Source organism: Acartia tonsa, chromosome 15 (assembly GCF_053477335.1).
Source record: "Acartia tonsa isolate MP-2025a chromosome 15, ASM5347733v1, whole genome shotgun sequence".
Taxonomy (NCBI): domain Eukaryota; kingdom Metazoa; phylum Arthropoda; class Copepoda; order Calanoida; family Acartiidae; genus Acartia; species Acartia tonsa.
Window position 1 is genome coordinate 11421438 of NC_137274.1, and position 25025 is coordinate 11446462.

Genomic DNA, 25025 nt, shown 5'->3' on the forward strand with positions numbered 1-25025 from the left:
ATTAAACTAGTACCCAAAGTTTTATAATTACCTCAAATACTTTGGCTAATTCTATTAATATGTTAGTTCAATGTCCAAACTTTTCAACCAATAATGTTTCAGCTGTCACTGCTGGTCTGCCTTGGGGCCTCGCTGAGTGTCCTCGGGGACCGGCTGAGCCTGTGGGCCAAGATGTCCTTGATTGGGGGCGCTTGGCTACTCACTGGCGGCGCCCATACAGCCAAGATCATCATTAAAACACTTCCCAGGTATGTTATTTAACTATTTTCAAAAGCTAAGCCTTTCTATAATTAAGGTCCGTCCGTACGTAATGGATAGCTCTCTTCGTTAATTTATGCATGTTAAGAGTTGTAATATCGATTTCAAACTTTGCATGGTGATTCCTGTAGTAATAAGGTACAATTTAGAAAGCGAAGCAACTCTATTATCGATACCAGAATGTCCGTACGTCCAATTTAAATTTTTGCGGCGCCTGGCTTCTAACTGGGGGCGCTCATACAGCCAAGATCATCATTAAAACACTTCCTAGGTAGGTTATTTAGAGGTTTCTAAGGGGCACTTATGGAGGAGGAAGTTGAACTTAATAACCCAATTTTTAGATTTATATATCTAAAGAAAATTTTTAAAAAAAAATTAAGGGGGGGATTTTTTTCTAGGGGCGATTTCTCTTTGGAGGGTGGCGTTACCTCCCTCAAAATAGTTATAAACCTTCCCAGGACCAATGAGAAGCTATCCTGTAAAGGAGAACCACATCGGTTCAGTGGTTAGCAAGATCCTTTGGTACAGACACACAGACAAACATCCTGTTACTTTATTTTAGGATATTGATTGAATGCTTCAAACTAGCAGTGCCTAAACCAACTTTTCAACTTATATTTCAACTTATATAATAAAGTAACAAGATGTCCGTCTATCTGTTTGTTTGTACCGAAGGATCTCGCTGCTAACCGCTGAACCGATCGGGTTCATCTAAATTAAAAGTCTTGGGTATTGCGGTTTTGTGACATTGCCTCTTTAGGGGCGTTTTGTTGTATTTTCACTTTAGCTTTTGATAGGTTATTTTAGGTTAAGTTAGGTTAGGTAAATGTTAATGATTGCCCCGCAGGGTTAAAGCCCCCCTTTTCCCAGGTAGGTAATTAAAACTCTTCCTAGGTAGGTTTGGGGCTTTCAAAAACTGGTACAAATCTTACATTTCTTATATTAATATCCACGGAAAGCTGTCTATAATAGGATGCGATAATTAACATTTCAAAACTAATCTTTTATTCAGTGAGGAAGGGGACATTGGGTTGTTAATAACACCAGTCCCCAAAGTTTCATAATAAACTCTCATTCGTTGAATTAATAACTTTGGGAACTTTAATTAAATATTTTAATACCTAAATATTTTATTATTGAGTTAAATGTACAAAAGTTTTAACCACTAATTGTGTCGACTTTAATTTGGGTCTTTGAATATCAGCCAATAGCGGCGGAAATATAAACACAAACAAGTCGCTACAAAAGAACTGAAAGCAATTTGCTAGCAGACGGAAAAGTTCCCCAACACTTGGGCAAGGATGTTGGTGCGAAAGAAGGGATCAAAAGGTCGATAAATAAATGTACATACCCAATGATGATACAGAAAATTAGCCTTCCTGTAGATTACAATTAGTAGTTAAAACGTCATAACACTCACTTTAAGGAATCGACCAATCAAAATACACTAAAGTCCCCAAAGTTGTTAAGCCAACGAACAATAAAACGTATATATAAAACTTTATGGACTAGAGTAAAAAACAGCCCATTGTCCCCTCATTCTCTAATAATTTAGAGTAGTTTGTGTATCATTATCGGGGATGTACAGTACATCAATTTATCAGTCATTGTCTTATCCCTTTAGATCTCTGTACTTTATAGTTTTTTATTGCCCCGTATTATAGACATCTTTCTGCGGATATTATGCGGATAGTATGGCTGAGAACCGGTTTCAATCCAGCGGATGTGACCTGTTTTTAAAAGCGAAGCTTTTCTATAATTAGGGCCCTTCCGTAACGGATTGCTTTATTCGTTAATTTAGGCATGCTAGAATTGCCCTATCGATTTCAAAATTTGCATGAATAACGAATAATAAAACGTTAATATAAAACTTTATGGACTAGAGTAAAAAACAGTCCTATGTCCCCTCTCTCCCTGACTCAAACATTTATTTTTCCATTAGGTAAATATTATTATTTGGGTTGGCAATCCGTCAAATTTTTGGACCGGATTCGGATTCTTACAAGAATCCGTCAAAAAAATGGCGGATTCCCGCGGATTCCGGATTCTTATTTTTGGCGGATTTCGGATTCTAGCAATATTTCAAAAGGCTTTTTTTTAATTAAAAAAATTAAGTGCTACATATGTCCTAAAATTTAATGTTCTCTATAATTCACTTCCGAGAATCGAACCAAATTTTAAAAGATTTTTTATATAATGATGATAATCTTTGCCTTCAAAAAGCGGGAGTTGACAGAAAAAAACTCAAGACGCTAATTTTAGCCTACCAATTAAGAATCCGAATCCGCTAGGTATTAAAAAACGGATTCGGATTCCAAAATTGGGCGGATTCCGGATTCAGATACGGATTGCCAACCCTAATTATTATTTTACATTTTAAATTAATGTAGGGATGTGAGGGCAGTTGTGAAGATAATCAGACTTGTGTTCCATGTTAAAAGAGCGGAGAGGAGAAATTTGACGGTACCCAAAATGTTTGCAGAGTCGGTCAGGTGACACTTTAGTCCCCAAAGTTTTATGATAATGTTGTCTTATACGTTGGTTTTACAACTTTGGGGACTATTATTGAATTTTTTGAGTGGACACTTCCAGGGAGGGAGGTGTCAATGGGGTGTTTATTACACTAGTCCCCAAAGTTTTATAATAACGTTGTCTTATACGTTGGTTTTACAACTTTGGGGACTTTTATTGAATTTTGGTTGGTTGGTTCAGTAAGTTTGTTGTCCAAACGTTTATGTTATCCCCGAGGGACTGAAGGCCGGGACTATTAAAATTGTTATTTTTTATGCAACCATCTCGTAATCAGTGACTAATTTGCAATATAGATATCCAAAAAATGGCAAAACGGCTGAGCCGCCAGCCGTTAGCCGTTACTTTTCCAACTTTTTGTTCGATTTAGGGAAAATCGACCTACCAAGGATTACTTATGCAAAATTTCAGATGGAAATTCGAATTCTAAGTGCCATTTGCTCACTGATTACGAGATGGTTGCATTAACCCTCCCCCCCCCTTATAATTTTATTTAAATATTTGTTGAAAAATGTCGTTAAGACGATGTTAAAAATGATTTTTCAGTATGGCCGTGAACCGGTTCTAACTGGATATTAAAACTGGTTTTAATGTTATGATTGTACATTTTTATATTTGTAGAAAACTGGATAGGTATAATACGATGCTAGACATAATTTTTTTTTATATGGTTGAGAACCAGTGTCAATCCAGCGGATATTAGTCGGTTTGGAAGCCATACTGGAAAAGAGATAATGATTAATATTTAGGCCCCGGGTTCATGATTTTTATTTTAATATTCGTGGAAAACTGTAATGATTAATATTTAGGAAATTTCCCGACAAGATTTTGTTCTACTTCAAAGACGAGGAGTGGACATTTAGACAGGTGGAGGAGTATAGCAACAGGTGAGTGTGTGTGTGTGTGTGTGTGTGTGTGTGTGTGTGTGTGTGTGTGTGTGTGTGTGTGTGTGTGTGTGTGTGTGTGTGTAGAGGAGTGGACATTTAGACAGGTGGAGGAGTATAGCAACAGGTGAGTGTGTGTGTGTGTGTGTGTGTGTGTGTAGAGGAGTGGACATTTAGACAGGTGGAGGAATATAGCAACAGGTGAGTGTGTGTGTGTGTGTGTGTGTGTGTGTGTGTGTGTGTGTAGAGGAGTGGACATTTAGACAGGTGGAGGAGTATAGCAACAGGTGTGTGTGTGTGTGTGTGTGTGTGTGTGTGTGTGTGTGTAGAGGAGTGGACATTTAGACAGGTGGAGGAGTATAGCAACAGGTGAGTGTGTGTGTGTGTGTGTGTGTGTGTGTGTGTGTGTGTGTGTGTGTGTGTGTAGAGGAGTGGACATTTAGACAGGTGGAGGAATATAGCAACAGGTGAGTGTGTGTGTGTGTGTGTGTGTGTGTGTGTGTGTGTGTGTGTGTGTGTAGAGGAGTGGACATTTAGACAGGTGGAGAAGTATAGCAACAGGTGAGTGTGTGTGTGTGTGTGAGTGGGTATGCTCAGGACCTATGAGAAGTTCCCCTATAAAGGAGAACCATATTGGTTCAGTAGTTAGCAAGATCCTTATTTACAAACTGAGAGACAAGACAGACAAAGATCCTTTCACTTTATTATAAGGATGACTGACAAATATAAGAGGGGACATTATACTCTAAATTTCGCTGGTTCCCAAAGTTTTAAATGAGTATTTTTTGTTCAGGATTGCCAACTATTTCTTATCGACTGGTTTGAGTAAGGGGGACAGTGTGGCTCTGTTCATGTCAAATAGACCAGAATTTGTTTGTATGTGGCTCGGTCTCAGCAAAATAGGTAAGTTGTCAATTCAGGGTTTGCATTAATCTGGGTTTTTCTAGAAAAGTCGGCGGACAATTAAAAAGTCTGGTTTTACTGGTTAAATCGTGAAAAAAAAACAGAATAACAGCAAAATTGGTAAAAACAATGTTTTTTTGTTTTACTGTTTTCTATTGTATGTGGCTCGGACTCAGCAAAACAGGTAAATTTTCATTGGATTTTTAACCATACTGGTACCCAAAGTATTATGCCAACCATATCATTTTATTATTTGCTCTAAATCTTTGAGAACTGTTGATTTGATTGGTTGGTTGCAAACTAGAAGTGTTCAAACTTTACAACCAATACCTAATTTTAATTGGATTGGATTTAGCAAATAATTGGATAGTTGTCATTATTTACATACGTTTTATATGAAAATTTAGAGAATACTTAAACATTAAGTTTGTTCTATAGGGTGAGCAAAAAAAATGCGTAGATTTTTAAAAATTCGCAGCTTGTGTTAATGGTAGAAAAAAATTAATCATTTTTTTGCAAACCCCTTACTTTAACATTTAATGATTTACTCGCAAGTCAAGTTTGAAGTCAGTTGGGACATTTTAACACATAGCTCCTATACTATGCGTAGCATAGGAATCATTTTTATATTTCCAAAAACTAGAGTTTATAGCAGTTCTATACGTATTGATACCTTTTTTTCACCATTAACACAAGCAGCGCAATTCGAATTTTAAAAACCTACGCATTTTTTTATAAGCATAAAGATCACAAAGTAAGCTATAAATCACAATGTTAGAACATAAATTTAGCTCAAATGACAATTGACTGTTTGCAAATGTAAACAAAAATCAGCTGATTGCAAAACATGATACTTGTACGTGATTGCCCCGTAGATTTATGAAGAATCAAATGTCCTCTTTTGAGTTGAAATAATATTATAAATTAAACAAATATAATTTTATTACAAGGTGTTGTACCCGCCCTGATAAATACAAACCTTCGCTGTGACCCTTTGTATCATTCTGTCAGTGTGGTCAAGTGCAAAGCAATTATATTCACCTCGGAGCTTGCACAGGTAAGATTATGATTTTGAACCATCTATCTATCTATCTAAAAATCTGTGCGTCTATCTTTTTCTAACTGTGTCTGTCTGTCTGTCTGTCCATATCTATCTTACAATCTGTTTATCTATTTGTCTTTCTAACTGTGTCTGTCTGTCCTTATCTATCTATCTATTCTGTCAGTCTGTCTGTGTGTCTGTCTATCTGTATCCTATCTGTTCATCTATCTTTCTATCTGTCCTTATCTATCAATAACTATCTCTCTATTCTGTCTCTATGTCTGTGTGTGTGTCTGTGTCTATATATCTGTCTTTCTTTCTGTTTGTCTATCTCTCTCTCTGTCTGTCTGTCTCTCTATCTGTCGATCTATCTGTCTGTCTATCTGTATAGATCTGTCTGTCTGTCTCTCTGTCTGTTTGTCTGTCTGTGTTTGGACAGAGAAGGAGAGAAAGGCTACTCTCAGTTATCCTTGGATATAATGTTTAGTAACTCTTCAATTGCACGAACTTTGTCTCAGAAATCCTAACTGTGCATTTAATGAGTTACACGTACCTGATTATGTTCCAAGCTATTCGCCCTACTCTCACTAATATGTGTCACCTGCCAACAGCAGTAGATACAATTTTTACATCTTTAGTATGGCATGGTATTGCTAGTTTTATTAGCCATAGGAGTTTTCATATAAGCCTCCTGAGGTGAACTAACTAACTATCTATCTATCTAACTACATATCTATCTATCTAACTACCTATCTATCTATCTAATACCTATCTATCTATCTAGTTATCTATCTATGAATATATCTAGGCTGTGGAAACCATATTTGGTCTGTTGATGGAGGGTGGGCCCAAGTTTTACCCCTGCTACTCTCTGGGCCCTTGCAATATTCCATCAGCTGTAGATTTAAATGTCGTCCTCCCCATGGCGTCCCCTCTACCTGTCAGGTTTGACAGACAGATAGATACAAAGATAGACAGATAGATAGATAGACATACATACAGACAGGTAGATAGGCATTTAGAAGAACAGATAGCCAGTTAGACACCTAGAAACAGATAGAAAGATAGATATACAGACAGACAGATAGACAGTTAGATAAACACACAGACAGACAGACAGAAGGACAGACAGATATACAATAGTTAGAAAGATGGACAGACAGATAGAGAAACAGTTAGACAGACAGATAGACTGATAGAGATACATATGCATAAACAATTATTCTATGCGTTTTGTCATAATTAAGAACAGCTTGACTTAATAAGCGCATTTGACTACAACCCAACATACCACTCTACGGAAAATGCGCGAAAAAATTGTTCTCTTTTATTTTCAGTGAGGAGATTCGTGACAACATTGGATTCAAGGAAACCATATTCTTTAGATTTATAGTCTGTCTGTCTGTGTCAGTCTACATTTTTTTAACAATAAAAAATCAAACTATTTAATTTGTATTTTTCTATACATCTTCCAGTCAAGTCTGTCTTTCTATTTCGTCACTGATTTTAATCTACAGAAGGGGTAGTTAATTTTGTGAATCATCATTGGGTATGTATATCAGTTTATCGTCCAATGTCTTATCCCTTAAGATCCCTGGGCTATAAATCCTTGTCTGATCCATCAAGATCTTTATAATTGGTTGTATATCTATCTGAGGGGCCTAAAAATTACACTGATAACCAAAGTTTTATAACCAATAATTTGGGTACTTTAATTGCTCTTTGATTAGTTGGTTCCAAACTTTTTAACCAATGATTGCACTTTCTAAAAGGGTTTATTTGTCATAATTGGTGATGTATATCAATTTATTATCCATTGTCTTATCCCTTAAGTCCCTGAATTGCTAATTCTCAGGATAAACTGTTGTTTATATCTACCAGGTAGGAAGGAGACATTGGCTTGGTACCCAAAGTTTTATAACCAATAATTTGGGTACTTTAATTGATCTTTGATTGGAAGTATCCAAACTTTTTAACCAATGATTGCACTTTCTAATAGGGGTAATTTTATATTATACTAGCGGCTACGCCCCTAGAGGCCTCTAGTGGCACTTTAAATGTTTTTGTTTGTTAAAGTCTATGATAATTATTTATGTTACGATACCTACCATATGTTACGTTGCAGTCTCCTTATTTATGTTACGATACCTACCATATGTAAACGTTGAAGTCTCCCAATATTAAAAATTTTTTCGATTTTTTTGTCATTTCCCTTGGGAGGGTGGTGGTACCCTCCCCCAAAATAGTTATAAACCTTCCCAGGACACATGAGAATCTACCCTGTTAAGGAGAACCCGATCGGTTCAGCGGTTAGCGAGATCCTTCGGTACAGACAGACACACAGACAGACAAACATCCTGTTACTTTAGTATAAGGATTATATCATAATTTGGGATGTCTCAATTGTCTGATCCCTTTAGGTCCCTAAAATGTTTATTGTTAGGACAAACTGTAGTATATCTACCAGGTAGGGAGGGGACATTGGTCTATTAATTACACTGGTACCCAAAGTTTTATAACCACGTTATCTTGTTCGTTGGCCTGACAATTTGGAGACATTTTTTTTGAGTTTTGATTGGTTGGTTCCAAACTGGTAGTGTCCAAACTTATTAACCAATAATAATGAAATGGTGATGGTTAGGACAAACTGTTGTACATCTACACAAGTGGAACCACAGGACTCCCCAAAGCTGCTGTTATTAAACATTCCAGGTAAGTTGAGTAATAGTTATTTATCGCACCGTATTATACCTAAATACCTAGCTTTCCGCGGATATAAAATGTACAATTATAAGATTAGAACTATTTTTTTTAGACCCTAGATGTCGAAGACTGGTTTTAATCTTATGATTGTAGGACGTAGGTCCTTTTTTATATTCGTATAAAACTGGATTTAGTACGATGCTGGACATAATTTTTCAGTATGGCTGAGAACCAGTTATAATCCACCGGATATTAATCGGTTTCAAAGCTATACAGGAAATCATATTCCAGTATGGCTTCAAAACTTATTGATATCTGCTGGATTAGAACCGGTTATCAGTCATACTGAAAAATTATGTAGGTATAGCATTGTATTACAGACAATTTTCCACGATGATAAAGCATAAAAAAATGCTTTACACTTTAAAGTTTTTTGGTATAAAACCATGATGAAACCTAACTTTTTAGTCGATAAGCCTGAAATATTAAACATAAACCTAGTATTTTCACAAAAAAATACTATGGATCAATGCTGGAAGGTGCTTAGAATCACTTGTTTGTGGATAGTAAGATCTTAAACTACAGACACAAAGAACTACATCCTGTTACTTTATAATTCAGGTACATATTGGCTGGAGGTGGCCTGACCATAATGATGGGGGTAAAGAAAAGTGACAGGGTCTACTGTCCCCTCCCTCTCTATCATTCTGTGGGGGGAATGATATCTCTATCAGGTTAGATTTATACCTATCTATCTATCTACTGTCCCCTTCCTCTCTATCATTCTGTGGGGGGAATGATATCTCTATCAGGTTAGATTTATACCTATCTTATCTATCTACTGTCCCCTACCTCTCTATCATTCTATGGGGGAATGATATCTCTATCAGGTTAGATTTATACCTATCTATCTATCTACTGTCCCCTCTCTCTCTATTATTCTGTGGGGGGAATGATATCTCTATCAGGTTAGATTTATACCTATCTATCTATCTACTGTCCCCTCTCTCTCTATTATTCTGTGGGGGGAATGATACCTCTATCAGGTTAGATTTTTAATCTATCTATATACCCATCTATCTATCTTTAAACCCATTTATCTATCTATTGATATACCCATCTATCTACTAATATAAATATTCATTTATATACCTATCTTTCTGCATATCCATCCATCTTCCTATCTATCTACCTATTTATCCATCCATCTATCTGTCCATCTATCTATTTATGTCTAGGCTGTATTCACGATGGTATTCCATGATAATGAGATAATCCTATCTATCCATCCATCTATCTGTCGTCCATCTATCTATCTTTCAATCTGTCTACCCATCTAACTAACCATCCATCTACCTATTCATCATATCTATATATCTATCTCTGGGCTGTATGCACGATGGTATACCAATGATGATGAGATAATCCTATCTATCTATATTATATATCTACCTATTTATCCATCCATCTATCTATAGGCTGTGTGCATAATGGTATACCATGAGAAACCTATATATCTATCTATCTATCAATCTGTTTACCTATCCATATATCCACCATATCTATCTCTCTATCTTTAGGCTGTATGCATGATGGTATACCAATGATAATGAGAGAAAAGTTCAGTGCCAGCAGCTACTGGAAAGATTGTGTCAGATACAAAGCAACAACTGCACAGTATATTGGAGAGATTTGTAGGTAAGCAACACGTGTGTTTTATTTATATATGTTGCCTAGAGGCAGGATCCTATGCAAGCAGCATGTCCGCCAAGCATGTTTTATTTAAATATGTTACCCTATCTGTAGATTAAAATTAGTGGTTGAAATGTTTAAAAACTCAACTTAAACCAACCAATAGAATTTCAGTAAAAGTCTCCAAAGTTGTTAAGCCAATAAATAAGAAGACTTAATTGTAAAACTTTGGGGACTAGTTTAGTAGATAGCCCATTGTCCCCTCTCTCTCTCTGATTAGGATATATGAATGTATTGTCCATTGTGATATCACCTAAGATCCCTGTTCCATGCTAGATATCTGCTGAACACCCCAGAAAGCGAGTACGAGTCCCAGCACTGTGTCAGACTCATGTTTGGTAATGGTCTCCGCCCAGAAATTTGGACAGACTTCACAGGCATTTACCACATATAAAAGTGACACAAAATTATATTTGTTTAAATAGTTTATTCATAATATTATTTCAACACAAAAGACGACATTTGATTATTCATAATTGTACGCGGCAATCACATATTAGCACCACGTTTTGCTATCAGCTGATCTATTGTCAGCCGGATATTGCACCAGATTTTTGTGCACTCTGACAAAATGTAATAGCAGCTGGCTGAATTAATAATCTTCGCCATCCCCACTCTTTACCTAATCCCCCTCTTCCTGGGTTAACTAATAAATGATGTCCATATAAGCAACTTAAATTGACGACAGATTGTCCCCTGTTTTAATATCTTACCCCATCAAAAAAAAAAGGATGTTTTTGGTACCTAGCCAAATTGTTCTATTTCAAAAATGTGGAAAATGTAATTTTAGAAAGATTCAACATTCCCAATATATCCGAGTTCTATGGTTCTACAGAGGGCAACTCACAGGTTGGTGTTGTATTGTTTTGTTGACTACAGTGTTCTCATGTATGAAAAATTTGTTTGGGGGGAGGATTGTTTTTTCAAGGATGATATCTATTAACAGGGTGGAGGTGCCCTTCATCAAAAGGTGAATCATCTCGGTTCAGTGGTTAGCTAAATCTTAAGCTACAGACAGACTGACAGACTCCTGTTACTTTCATATAAGGATAATAATTAGTATTTTATGGCAGGTGTTGAATTTCGACAACACAGTTGGAGCTGTTGGCTTTGTACCAGTTCTGTTTTCATCCTTCCTACCTCTAGGCCTTATAAAGGTAAGGGATCTAAAACTCATTTTTTTAGGATTTAGATACTTAAACTTAATTTTTAAGTCCAGTATGTATCAGTACAGAAGAAGTTGTAAGTAATGATATTTGAACTATCCTAAACATTCCATACTTCAAGAGGTTTTGTTATTTTTTTAATAGAATCATTGGTCCGAGATCAATCCCTTATCCATTTCACTTGCAAGATGAATGAGTGAATGCCACAGGACTCTGTATGCAAGAGTGTTCAAAATTTGATAAGGTTTACCACATTTATATGCCAAGAAATTTACTAACAGCCATAAATAATGAGATTTCAACTCTCCGCAACATTTATACGCCAAGAGGTTTCATTAATATTTTACGTAAGGCTGGACTTTGTATTTGTTAGTGTTCAAAATTCTAGTAAAATATTAACAAAACCACTTGGCGTAAGGATCGTTTCAGATGGTTAAAATATCATTATTTATGGCTTCTAGTAAATTTATTGGTATATAAATGCGGTAAACCTTATTAAACTTTGTATACTATTAGAATTGTTTGTCCGTAGATCAATCCCATATCTATTTAATTTGTCAGGTGGATGAGTCTGGTGAGGCTGTACGTGATCCTGCCACAGGACTCTGTATCAGATGCAAAGCTGGAGAACCAGGAAGATACTTTAATACAATTTGTCTACCCAGGCTGGGGCATTTCTTAGCAGCGAAGCTTTTCTAAAATCCTATAATCTGTACATTATGATTAGCTTAATAGATTTCATTAATTCATGCAATAGCCCTATTGATTTTAAACTTTGGTTGATGATTTAGTAATAGTTAGGTACAATCTAAATAATGAAGCAACTCTATAGTAGTTACCAGAAAGTCCATACCTACATTTAAAATATTCTGATTTTTATCTATTTGACAACTCTCACTTCCTATCTCCCTCGCTCTCTCTTTCCCTCTCTCTCTCTCCCTCTCTCTCTCTCTCTTCTCTCATTCTCTTCTCTCTCTTTCTCTCTCTGTCCTTCTCTCTCTCTCTCCCTCCCCTCTCTCTCTCTTTCTCCCTCTCCTCCCTCTTTCCTCCTTTTCTATCTCTCTTATTAAAGTATCAATTAAAGGTGAATTTGTTGGTATAATTGAACAAAATCACCCTCTCAGAGAATTCAACGGATACTCGGACAAGACAAGCAGCCAGAAGAAGGTAAATAATCGTATTGTAGATAGCTTTCCACGGATATTAAAATGAAAGATGATAAGATTAATAAGATTTTTACTCAACAGTCATTTTTGGCACAACACCCCTTTAAGAAGGAAAACTCTTGCTTAAGATCCCCAGATATTCTATTTTTAAAGACAACTTTTTATTCTGACTATTTTTTGGACTTGAGGGACATTTTTATCACAACACCCGCTTATTTTTATCAACAAAAAGGGATGATTTTTTGTGTTACAGATTCTGTATGATTTGTGGAGGAAGGGAGACATCTATTCATTTCGGTTATTTTTTGGACTAAGACGACTTTTTATTCCAACTATTTTTTGGACTCAACAGACTTTTTTAGCTCAACATCCCCTTATTATTTATCAACAAATGGGGATAATTTAGATGTGTTACAGGTTCTGTATGATGTGTGGAGGAAGGGAGACTCCTGCTTCAGATCTTGAGATATTCTATTTTGAAGATGACATTTTATTTTGGTTATTTTTAAGACAAAGACGACTTTTCATTACAACTACTTTTTGGACTCAAGGGACATTTCTGGCACAACATCCCCTTATTTTTATCAACAAATTGGACAATTTTGGATGTGTTAAAGGTTCTGTAGGTATGATGTGTGGAGGAATTAATATTTCTGCTTAAGATAGTGAGAGAACTTTTCATTTCAGTTATTTTTTGGACTAAGACATCTTTTTATTCCAACTATTTTTTGGACTCAATGGACATTTTTAGCACAACACTTATTATTTTTATCTACAAAAAAAAGTTAAATTCTCGACATGTTAAAGGTTCTTTATGATGTGTGGAAGAAGGGAGACTCCTGCTTCAGATCTGGGGATATTCTGGTGGCTGATGATCATGGGTACCTCTACTTCAAGGATAGGAAAGGAGACACCTTCAGGTATTATTATTAGGGAGGGAGGGGACATTGGGTTGTTTATTACACTTGTTGCTAAAGTCTTTTAATAATGTTCTCTTATTAGTTGGCTCAGTAACTTTTTATTTTTATTAAATATTAATTTGTATATTCATTTAGTTGAGTGTTCAAATGTTTCATCTACTTATTTTAATATACAGAAGGAATAATTTTGTGTAGGTATCGTCATTTGGGATGTACATTAATTTATCAAAAATTGTCTCATCCCTTTAGATCCCTGATGATTATGCAGATTCATCACATTATTTCAACACTAAACACAACATTTGACTCATGATAAATCTACGCAGCATTTACGCACGCGTATCACGTTTTGCAATCAGCTGATTTTGTATGATAATATTATTGTAGATGGAAAGGTGAGAATGTGAGTACAGCTGAGGTAGAGGGGGTGATATCCCGAGCAGCCCAGCTCACTGACTGTGTTGTATATGGGGTTAGGGTCCCCAATTGTGAGGTACAGAAATTAGTAATTTAACAAATTGTATTGTAACAAAATTATTTGTTCAAATTATTAATTCATAAATATTATTTCAACACAAAGACGACATTTGGTTCTTTATAATTGTACATGGCAATCATGTATGCGTATCACGATTTACAATCAGCTGATTTATTGTTTATATTTTCATTAAGTAAATTTTTATAAAAGGATCTGCTTAGCTCACAGACTGTGTTGTAAATGGGGTTAGGGTCCCCAATTGCGAGGTATTCCTATTACAGACACGACAGCTTTTCGCGGATAGTCAAAGTAATATAAGATTAATTCTAGTTTTGTTTTAAAAAAGGAAAATGTATTATGGGAGTGATCTTATTATATAAAGTAGTAAGCTTTTTTTGTCTGGTTTAAAGGATCTCGCTAACTGTTGAACCGATATGGTTCTTCTTTACAGTTCTTTTTATAGGTCATGGGAAAGTTTATCACTATTTTGGGGGATAGGTAAATAAAATAAATGATCCACCAAATTTTTTTATTTTTTTTTCAAAACAAAAATTAAAATTGAGAGCGAATTTTACTTACTAACCTCTGATTAAGTGCCCCTAGAGGCCTCTAGGGGCTTTGCCGCTATTAATGATATAATCTATGCTTCTAGGGCAGAGTTGGTATGGCAGCCATAGTGGAAGATTTGGGAGCTGCTCCAGCCGTTGGCAGCCATCTTGATCTCAATTATTTAGCCGCTCAATTAAATGCTAGGCATGTTATTTATTTTGTATATACAAAGGTTTAGTCTTTTTCTCTGTCCTTCTGTCAGTAGTTTTTCTGTTTGTTTGTCAGTCTGTCTGTCTATCTAAATATCTGTCTGTCTGTCTCTAATACTATGTAAACTAAATAATAACATATGCAAGGTTGCCTAGCCTACCTATCCTTACTTCTGTCTGTCTATCTGTCTGTTTTTTTATCTGTCTGTCTGTCTGTCTGTAATATTATGTAAACTAAATAATCACATATGTTAGGTTGCCACTTACTTCTGTCTGTTTGTCTGTCTCTAATACTATGTAAACTAAATAATAACATATGCAAGGTTGCCTAGCCTACCTATCCTTACTTCTGTCTGTGTATCTGTCTGTTTTTCTATCTGTCTGTCTATCTATCTATCTGTCTGTCTGTCCGTCTGTAATATAATGTTAACTAACCAAAATGTAAGGTTGCCTCTTACTTCTGTCTGTCTGTATGTTTGACCGTCTATCAGTCTGTCTACCTATCTGTCTGTCTATCTGTTTGTCTGTCTGTCATACTATCCAAACTAAATAATAACTTATACAAGGTTGCCAGCTTATCATTACTTCTGTCTATCTGTCTGTCTATAATATGTCTGTCCATCTGTCTGTCTGTCCATCCGTCTGTAATGATCTCTAAACTAAATAATAACATATGCAAGGTTGCCTGCCTTTCCTTACTTTTTCTGTCTTTATGTTTGTCTATCTGTCTGTCTACCTATCGGTTTATATAACTGTCTGTATATCTGTTCGTCTGTCTGTCTGGCTGTAAAAATATGTAAATTAAATAATAACATATGCAGCGTTGCCTGTTACTTCTGTCTGTCTATCTGTCTGTCCATCTGTCTGTCTATCTGTCTGTCCATTTATCTGACATACTATGTAAATTAAATAAAAACATATGCAGGGTTGCCTGTTCTGTCTGTCTGTTTATCTGTCCATCTGTCTGTTTTTCTGTATGTAAGCCTATTTAAACTAAATAATAACATATGTAAGGTTGAATATTACTTATGCTTGTATGTAATACTATATAAACTAAATAATAACATATGCTAGCTTGCCTGGCGGCTATGCAAGACCAATATTCCTACGTATTGACTGTTTGTCTATGTATCTATCTGTCTGTTTGTCTGTCAGTCCGTCAGTCTGTCTGTCTGTCATACTATGTAAACTAAATAATAACATATGTAAGGTTGCCTGCCTATGCTAGACCAATATTCCTACGTATAGTGCAAGAACTGGATATGACAGGAACTTTCAAACTCAAGAAAAGAGAATTACAGACCGAGGCATTTGATATTAATACAATAAAGGTAAAATAAACTGGTACCCAAAGTTTTTATAACTGGTACCCAAAGTTTTATAAACTGGTACCCAAAGATTTAAAAACTGGTACCCAAAAATCATAAACTGGTTCCCAAAATTTTATCAACTGGTACCCAAAGTTTTATAAACTGGTACCCAAAGTTTTATTAATTGGTACCCAAAGTTTAGAAAATGGTCCCCAAAGTTTTATAAATGGTACCCAAAGTTTTATAAACTGCTAATCCCCTGCTATAGATAATATAGACCACAAATCTCAAGGGATAAGACAATGGCCGATAAATTTATGTAAGTCCTCAAAAATGATGCTCAAAATTACTCCTTCTGTAGATTATAATAAGTGGTTGAATATAACGTTTTGACACTCAACTAAATAAGCTAATCTATCAAAATTCAATAAAAAGCCCCCAAAGTTGTTAAGCCAAAGATAACGTAATTTAAAAGTTTGGGGACTAGTGTAATAATTTTCCTTTAGAATGCTATGTTTGGTCCCCAAAGTTTTATTATAATATTTTTCTTGTTCGTTGGCTTGACAACTTTGGGGACTTTTTACTGAATTTTAATTGGTTGGTTAATTAATTTGAGTGTCCAAACCCGTCAACAAATAATTGTAATTACAGAAAGAGTAATTTTGTGTATCATTATTGAGGATGTACATCAATTTATCTGTCATTGTCTTATCCCTTTAGATCCATGCCATTTATTCGCGAAAAATTGGCGACTCTTTTGCAGTTTTTTCAGCTGGGTAGGTAATAGAAGATGTAATGATTCATATACTCGCATCATTTTTTATGACACGAACATAATTTTTACCTGTTGGGGCAAAGCCCCTAAAGGCTAGAGGCGCAGCCGCTAGTTATTTATTTATTAAGATTCCTTATATTTTTAGGACCGTTTGTTTTTAATGAAGCAGGGGGAGTATATTCCCCTTTCACAAGATCTGTATCAAAATATATTAAGCGGCAAAGAAAGATTTTGAAAAGAGAGAAAAAAGAAACTCAGTGTTTTGTTTTTATTATGTAGTATTTTCGAGTATTTCGAGGGGTGTTTTCACTAAGGTTACCTGTTGAGCACAAATGACCCCCCACCCCCCTCCCACTTTAAAAAAAATAAATTTGAAATAAAAGGGGGAAAGAGTTTTTTTTCTATATCTCCTAAGAGGTTAAACCCTTGCATCTATAGTAAAAAATCGAAAAACAAACTTCCCCCCTTATTGTCTTTTTTGGGGGGGAAGGGAGGGGGGTGTTGTTATCAGTGCTTAATAAGGTACTTTTTATGAAAGTACCCGAAGAGGTTATGCCTTAATTACTTTGTGTATAAATGTTATTAATCTATTTTCATGGATTTTCTTTAAACATTTTGGAACATTTTTAACTAAATTTTCAAAATATATTTTTTTTTTTAAAAATTTAACATTGCTTAAAATTTTTGTAATTTATTTTCTCAATTATTTGAAATAACTTTGCTATTAAAATCATAAAGTTAATATTGTGATATATATATTTGTAATGTATTTTTTTTAAAAAGGTAATTATATTTTAAAGTAAATGAGAGAAAGAAGGACAATTATAAACATAAGTAGAACGGGTATAAATGGTATGAAAAAAGGGACTGTTAATGACTGTTAATTACACTAGTACCCAAAGTTTTATAATCTCATATTTTCTTTTTCAATGGCTTAAAATCTTTTATTAAACTTACTTCTTTCAGCAGTGGTCAAACATTTCAACCATTAATTTAATTTATAAGTAAAATGTGTAATTTTCAAATCACCATTGGGTTATACATCAATTTATTGTTCATTGTCTTATCCCTTAAGAATGATTCCTGGCCGGGTTGATTTATTAAATTATGATACAATCACGAAACCTTGTTAGCTAAAATACGTCATTTTTGTTAAATATGGACTGACATACAGACATATGTAAGGTATAGAGTAGGTACGCTGCTAGAATAGTTATTTATTGCATCGTATTATAAACATCTTTCCGCGGACATGAAAATTAAAAATTATAAGATTAAAACCAGTTTTGTTAGCCATAACTTGTATTAATTTTATGTTTTTTTTTATTTCAATATTCGTGGAAAATTGTCTGTAATACGATGCTGTGGATGATTTTTTAGTATGGATGAGAACCGGTTTTAATCCAGCGGATATTAATCGGTTTCGAAGCCATACTGAAAATTTCAAAATGTATTAATAATTAAAATTTTGTAAGAAATGACCAAATACAATTTTAGAAAGCTTTAATTTGAGCTTATTATTAATGTTTAAAGCCAGAGAGAAAGAGGGGACAATGGGCTTTTTATTACACTAGTCCCCAAAGTTTTATAACAACGTATTCTTATTAGTTGGCTTAAAAACTTTGGAGAATTTTGATTTGTGGGTGCTTTAAGTTGAATGTTAAAACGTTTCAACCACTAATTTTAATCTACACAAGGGGTTATTTTGTGTATCATCATTTGGGATGTACATTAATTTAGCATATAATGAAAAAACTAATATTTTTTTAATAACAATACTCTTGTAAAATATGAATGGATATATTAACACTTGGATGTTGCACCAGATTTATATGTACTTTAATAAAGTAATACTTGCAACTGGCTAAGATAATTATTACCCAATCTCCTCCTCTCCTACTAGATGAACTAACTGACCAATAAAGCGACAAATTTTTCACTGTCAATATATCCACGTATATCCTATATCCATTTGAAATATGTCCAATTAATGAAGATTTAATGTTAAGAATCTATTTTTTTTAATTCAAAAGAAGGGAGGGGGGGGGGTAGGTTGTGCTAAAATTCCGTAAAAGTGTGAGTTTTAAGGCTTAAAAAAACAGTTGTAGAATGATAATATTAACTAAATATGTTTATTCCTTATTGAATAGAACCATAGATTATATATTTATATTTAGTGAATATTATCGTTCTTTTTAAGTCTTAAAACTCACACCTTTACGGACTTTTAGCACAACCTACCTCCCCCTTATTCTAAACATCACAAAATTGAATGTGCCGCTTAAATGAACCAATAACATGTCTCCTAGGTATCTGAAGGGATAAGTCAATGGCCGATAAATTGATTTACATCTCCAATGATGATACACAAAATATAATTACCCCTTCTGTGAATTAAAATTAAGAGTTGACACGTTTTAAGCCAATGAATAAGAAAATAATTTTGATTTTTGATTGGTTGGTTTATTAAGTTAAGTTTCCAAATTGTTTCTACCACTAATTTTAATATACAGAAGGGGTAATTTTGTGTATCACCATTGGAGATGAAATTCAATTTATTAGCCATTGTCTTATCCCTTAAGATCCCCCTGTGTAATTGGTCCTTTCTAGCGGCATATCAAGATTAGGGTTGGCCCGGATATCCGGCATTCTAAATCAGCCGGATATTCGGTATCCGGATAGTTTCAATATCCGGTATCCGGCCGGATATTGAAAATGGCCGCATATCCGACCCAACCCTAATTTAGATACCTGAAAATTTGGAAGTTGACTGCTTATTAATGTATACCTACCTAACTAGACATGGAGGGAGGGGACATTGGACTGTAAATTATTCTGGTATCCAAAGTTTTATGAAGACAATGACTTATATATGTTGGCTTATAAACTTTGGGTACTTTTATTTAATCTTGATTATTTGTCAAAACTTTTTATGAACTTTTTCGTTAATTATCAATGGGTGAAATTTAAATCAAGACAATTTATCGTCCATTGTCTTATTCCTTAAGATCTTAATATAATGCCGGTTTGTTTTGTTGGCATCTTATAAAGTACTAGCGGCTTCGCCCCCTAGATGCCTCAAGGGGCACTTATGGTGGTTGGGGGGGGGGGGGAAGAAGGTGACCCTCTTCAATTTTCAGTTTAAGTTTTAAACTGTCAAAAAACAGTTTTAAAAAGAAAAAGTATAAAATAAATTTTAGGAGCACCAAGAACTTATCTTATTTTTTAAAACTAATATCAAGTGCCACTAGAGGCCTCTAGAGGGCGTATCCGTTAGAATGATTTTTTTTTCACTAAAATCAAAAATGAGAAAATAAATATAACAAAATTATTGATCTGTTTATAATGTAATAAATTATTATTTTTTAATCATATTTTTGTTATAAAAGCAAGGATGACAACATCCATAAAAGCAAAGCATATAGCAGACAGACATATAAACATACACTAACACCTTTAGATTAACTTTCTGGCTTTCCGTAAAATATGTGTTCTAAGACAGCTTATGCAAACAACGAAATTAATTTGAGAAAAAATTTACGAAACCTATTTTTGGCTAATAATAGAATTGTCGACCTCTGTACTGCCCCCCAAATAGTATTTTAGATTTATTTCGCTTGTTGGTTATTCCTTATTCCTGGTTCTATGACTTTAAGACAGGAGTAAAACGTTAAAATTTTGCATGTCTTTGCTTTAAGGGGGTACATTTTAATTTGAGATGATATTTGTTATTTGCTTTTCGCCAATTAAAACAATTATGAATCAATTAACACAAGTTAGGTTAGGTTAAGAAATGGTTATTTATACTATTAAGCTCCCCGCTGGGGTTAGGCCTTTCAAAATATCATTGGGTATTTCTACACAAGTTAGGATAGGTTAGAAATAAGGTTCGCAATCCGCCTAATTTTTGTACTCTAAGTCTCTAAGAATATAAAAATTTTTAGAGTTTTTTGTGATTTCTCTTGGGAGGATGGCAGTATTTTAGGTTGGGTTAGGTTAAGTAAGGGTTCGAAAATGGCTGCTGTAGGGGCTAGAATTTTTTGTACAAAAAAAGACCTTTAAAAATATTGCTAGAATCCGCAATCCACGGGTTCATCCGCTAATTTTATCGTCGGATTTTTGTAAGAATCCGACCAAAAAATAGCAGAACCTAGTTATAAAAATGATTTACAAATAAGCTCCCCGAGCTCATGGCCGGGTAAGGTATTTTACCATTTGATGAGGTAATTTTATACAGGTTAGGTTAAATAATGGACATTCTAAAAATCTTACTACGAGGGTTAGGCACTTGTTTTATTTCTAACTAGTGGCTGTGCCCCTAGAATCTAGGGGCTCTGTATTAGGATTTCCAAAAAAAAGCCTAAAACCGTCACAATACTTAAATTTTAAAATAAAATGACATAAAATCATCCCGGAAACTATGTGAAGCTTTCCTGAAATGGAGAACTCAATCGGTTCAGTAGTTATTGAAATCTTAAGTTTCAGGAAAAAAACCTTACTACTTTATATAATAGAATTATAATGATTCATTTATTCTGAAAGCTTTCATTTAAATTAAGATGAGGATGACAAAATCCATAAAAGCATAGCTCGGAAACAGTAGGACAAACGAATATTAACACTTGTAGAGTGTTAGAATTGAATAATCAGAATATAAACGTATAAATCAGAATATAAGTATATAAATAAAACTGGTTTTAATTCAATGTTTAATATTTTATTATCCATGAAATATTGTCTGTAATACGATGCTATACATGATTTTCAAGTAGATAAATGCTTCTTATGTTAAAGGTTCTAAAGAATTCAAAAATAAATATAAAAAAATCCACAAAGTGAATAGAAAAAAATCTGCTAAATTAAATTTTGTTTTGGCATATTATGTAATATTGTATCCGGGTTTTCTGTGTGTGTAGTTTATGATCTTGGTAACCGATGAACCGACAAGGTTCTCCTTTACATAACAAGGATGACAACATTCATAAAAGCGAAGCTCTGAAACATTAGGACAAACGAACATTAACACTTGTAGAGTGTAATAACTGAATATAAATGTGTAAAATTCGAAACAAATTGAAAGTAAATTTGTTGAAAAACTGCGTAAATATAGGATATTGTTTAAGGATATACTTACATTTTTAGGACTTTATTTTAGAAATGATTCACTTACAACATTGTACTTTGTTGTCCTGGGAATCAGTATTCCAAAAATCAGATCAATCGGATAATTTTATCACATAAAAATTTGTCGTTAAAAAAGTTTATATCAACTTAAAATAGACATACGGCCATTCTGGTAACGATTATAGAGTTGCTAGCTTTCTAAATCCTACCTAAATAGTACAGGAATCACCATGCAAAGTTTGAAATCGATAGCACAATTCTAACATGCCTAAATTAACGAAAAGAGCTAACCATTACGGACGGACGGACCGACCATAATTATAGAAAAGCTTCGCTTTTAAAAATATGTTGAAAGACATACCAACTTAAAAATATCTCCTTTACAGTGAAGCTTCTTTTAGTTCCCAAAAATTTATTGATCCCAGCTAAACTAATGCACATCTCCTGATGATGATACACAAAATTACCCCTTCTGTAGAGTACCATCAGTGGTTGAGTTTTTTGGACACTCAACTAACTAATCCATATAATCAAAATTTACTAAAAGTACCCATAGTTATTTAGTCAACTAATAAGAAAACGTTATTTTATAAAACTTTGGGGACTAGTGTAATATATAGCCTAATGTCCCCTCCCTCCCGAACGCCACAACTTCTGATGTTTACTTAAAAGATAAGACAGCATTTTTAACACGAAATAACTTAAATTACATACAAAAATTTAAAACTGCATTTTTTATTTTATTAAGTGCAATTTATCCATACTTAGCTCTGAAGCCGATTAATTTCCACTGGATTATAACCGGTTCTGATTCATACTAAAAAAACATGTATCGTATCGTATTACAGACAACTTTCTCCGAGATTCTAGGCTACAGATAGACAGACACCCATTTTCTTTTTTTAAAGCCCCCCTTCCGACAGCGAACTATGAACTCTGGCCACAGCGCTCGGCTCCTTAGCCTGCCTAGCCGCAGCGCTCGGCCCCCTTGCCTGCCTAGCCACTTTTATGATCCACATTTATTGGTCCGTTCGTGCATCCAGTAGTAGGGGAACTGATGGTTTTAAGGGGGTTGGTGGAGGTTATCGTTATTTTAGCCAACTGCAAACTTTATTAGAGTAAATAAATGAAAACCTGGTGTAACATCCAAGTAATAATATATCCTATATAACAGTTCAAATAATTGTAATATCGTTTTATTATTAGTAGTGAAGCTACTCTATATATTTGCCCAGCTGCTAGTAAAGATATATTGCTGAATATTGTTATATATTTTAAAAATAAATTACCTTCTTAAAAATCTGCCGGTCGGTCTGTCTTTTCAAGATACAGTAAAGATTTTTCTAAGCATTTATTAGACTTTCTGTATGGCCTCAAAACAGATTCATATCCGCAAGAATTGAACAGGTTTTCTATACTGAAAAAATATGTATCGTATTATAGACAATATTGAACACAGTAATAGTGTCTGACTGATTATGACGTAACAAAAAAAATAGCCAATGAGAGGCCGTTATTGACCAATGGTAAAATTTATAGTGGCCTCTCATTGGCTAATTTTTTTTGTTACGTCATAATCAGTCAGACACTATTACTGTGTTCACAATATTGAAATAAAAATCATAAGATAAATACCAGGTTTCCTAAGCCGCAACTTCGGCCTCTCAAGGCTAACAAAAATGGTTTTAATTTTATAATTTTTATGTTGATATTCATGGAAAATTGTTTATAATATGATGCATTGAATAAATAATACAGTATTGTTTTAAAACCAATTCATATGCATTATGCATCATATCATATTATAGACAATTTTCCACGAATATTAAAAAAAAATCATAAAATCATTACCAGTTTTGTTGGCAACAAATGGGCCATATAATATATAGTTTTTATTTGTATTCTTCGCTACTTAAAGTAATGGATGATGTCATTCTTGTAACAATATAATCTCTTCCGAGATGGGTTTTTAAAAGCTCTTTTATATATTTTTGTTTAAGTTTTGAGATGAGAAATGCCGCGACAATAAACAATTTCGCGGCATTTTTACATTCGCACTTGCCAACTTGGAATCAAAATAAGTACATTTTTCTTTCAAAGTTGCCAACTAAGAATCATCAAAATAAGTACATTTGGGTTTAGTCCTTTCATGGCAACGATTATTAATGGGCGATTTGTCATTTTTTAACAGTAGCTTTTCCCCCATTTCTAGCCCCTGCGGGGGGCTCTAACCCTGTGGGGCCAATTGCCTGATCCTGCAGGGCAATCACCTAACCCAACTTAACCTAAAATAACCTCTCAAAAGCTGCTCTGAAAATACAACGCATCACCCCCATATGTGGCGTTGCCACAAAAGGGACTCTACCCGTACATTTTTCTTTTAAAGTTGCCAACTTAGAATCAAAATAAGTACATTTTTCTTTAAAATGCATTTGGCAACTTCTAATGCAAAAATAGCGTGAAATTGTTCTTTTTTCGCGGCATTTCTCATCTTAAAACATAATCAAACGTAAATAAAAAAGCTTTTGAAAACCTGTCTCTGGTGTTATCTAAGGTATGTTATTATTTCCGCATACTATATCATGTAGCACAGCTAGTTTTATGTCAAAGTAACAGGATGTCATTGTCCATGCATGTGTGTGTGTGTATGTGTGTATGCTTTTGTGTTTGTGTACATATGTGTGTATGAATATATATATGTGTGTGTGTGTATGTCTGTGTGCATATATGTGTGTGTGTATGTGTATGTGTGTGTGTTTGTGTGTATATGTGTGTGTATGTGTGTGTGTATATATATGTGTGTGTGTATATCTGTGTGTATATATGTGTGTATGTATATGTGTGTGTGTGTATGTGTTAGTGTGTATGAGTTTATATTTTTATGTGTGTGTGTGTGTGTCTGTTTGTGTGTATGTGTGTGTATGTATGTGTATGTGTGTGTGTGTATATGTGTGTGTATGTGTGTGTGTGTTTGTGTGTGTGTGTATTTGTGTGTGTGTATGTATATATATATATGTGTGTGTGTGTATGTCTGTGTGTATATATATGTATGTATGTGTGTGTATGTATATGTGTGTGTGTTTGTGTGTATATGTGTGTGTATGTGTGTGTGTTTTTCTGTGTGTGTATGTATATATATGTGTGTGTGTAAGTCTGTTTGTATATATATGTGTGTGTGTATGTGAATGTGTGTATATGTGTGTGTATGTATATGTGTGTGTGTATGAGTTTATGTTTTTATGTGTGTGTGTGTCTGT

The 25025-nt window shown here is 34.3% G+C and overlaps 1 protein-coding gene across 7 annotated transcripts in view; it reads left to right on the forward strand.

Moving 5' to 3' along the window:
- LOC145307655 (long-chain fatty acid transport protein 4-like) overlaps window positions 1-17437 on the forward strand; it is a 138966-nt gene extending 121529 nt beyond the window's left edge. The window contains exons 3-23 of one of the 7 annotated variants that reach the window (XR_013875546.1): window positions 103-248; window positions 2649-2750; window positions 3597-3674; window positions 4465-4574; window positions 5525-5631; window positions 6425-6561; window positions 6954-6982; window positions 8256-8328; window positions 8941-9053; window positions 9900-10017; window positions 10348-10448; window positions 10862-10920; window positions 11145-11228; window positions 11799-11869; window positions 12320-12404; window positions 13211-13323; window positions 13711-13816; window positions 14454-14554; window positions 15770-15890; window positions 16790-16958; window positions 17167-17437. Coding sequence is in view for 6 of the 7 variants with exons in the window: in XM_080150141.1 (XP_080006267.1) it covers window positions 103-248; window positions 2649-2750; window positions 3597-3654; window positions 3853-3872; window positions 4465-4574; window positions 5525-5631; window positions 6425-6561; window positions 6954-6982; window positions 8256-8328; window positions 8941-9053; window positions 9900-10017; window positions 10348-10448; window positions 10862-10920; window positions 11145-11228; window positions 11799-11869; window positions 12320-12404; window positions 13211-13323; window positions 13711-13816; window positions 14454-14554; window positions 15770-15890; window positions 16790-16879 (1944 nt within the window). In the remaining variant the exon portion in view is untranslated. Of the gene's footprint in view, window positions 1-102; window positions 249-461; window positions 530-2648; window positions 2751-3596; window positions 3675-3852; window positions 3873-3989; window positions 4041-4118; window positions 4139-4464; window positions 4575-5524; window positions 5632-6424; window positions 6562-6953; window positions 6983-8255; window positions 8329-8940; window positions 9054-9899; window positions 10018-10347; window positions 10449-10861; window positions 10921-11144; window positions 11229-11798; window positions 11870-12319; window positions 12405-12820; window positions 12894-13210; window positions 13324-13710; window positions 13817-14453; window positions 14555-15769; window positions 15891-16789 lie in introns of those variants that run through there. The other 6 variants (XM_080150141.1, XM_080150140.1, XM_080150139.1 and 3 more) reach the window with 6 other exon arrangements.
- The last annotated feature ends 7588 nt before the right edge of the window (window positions 17438-25025 follow it).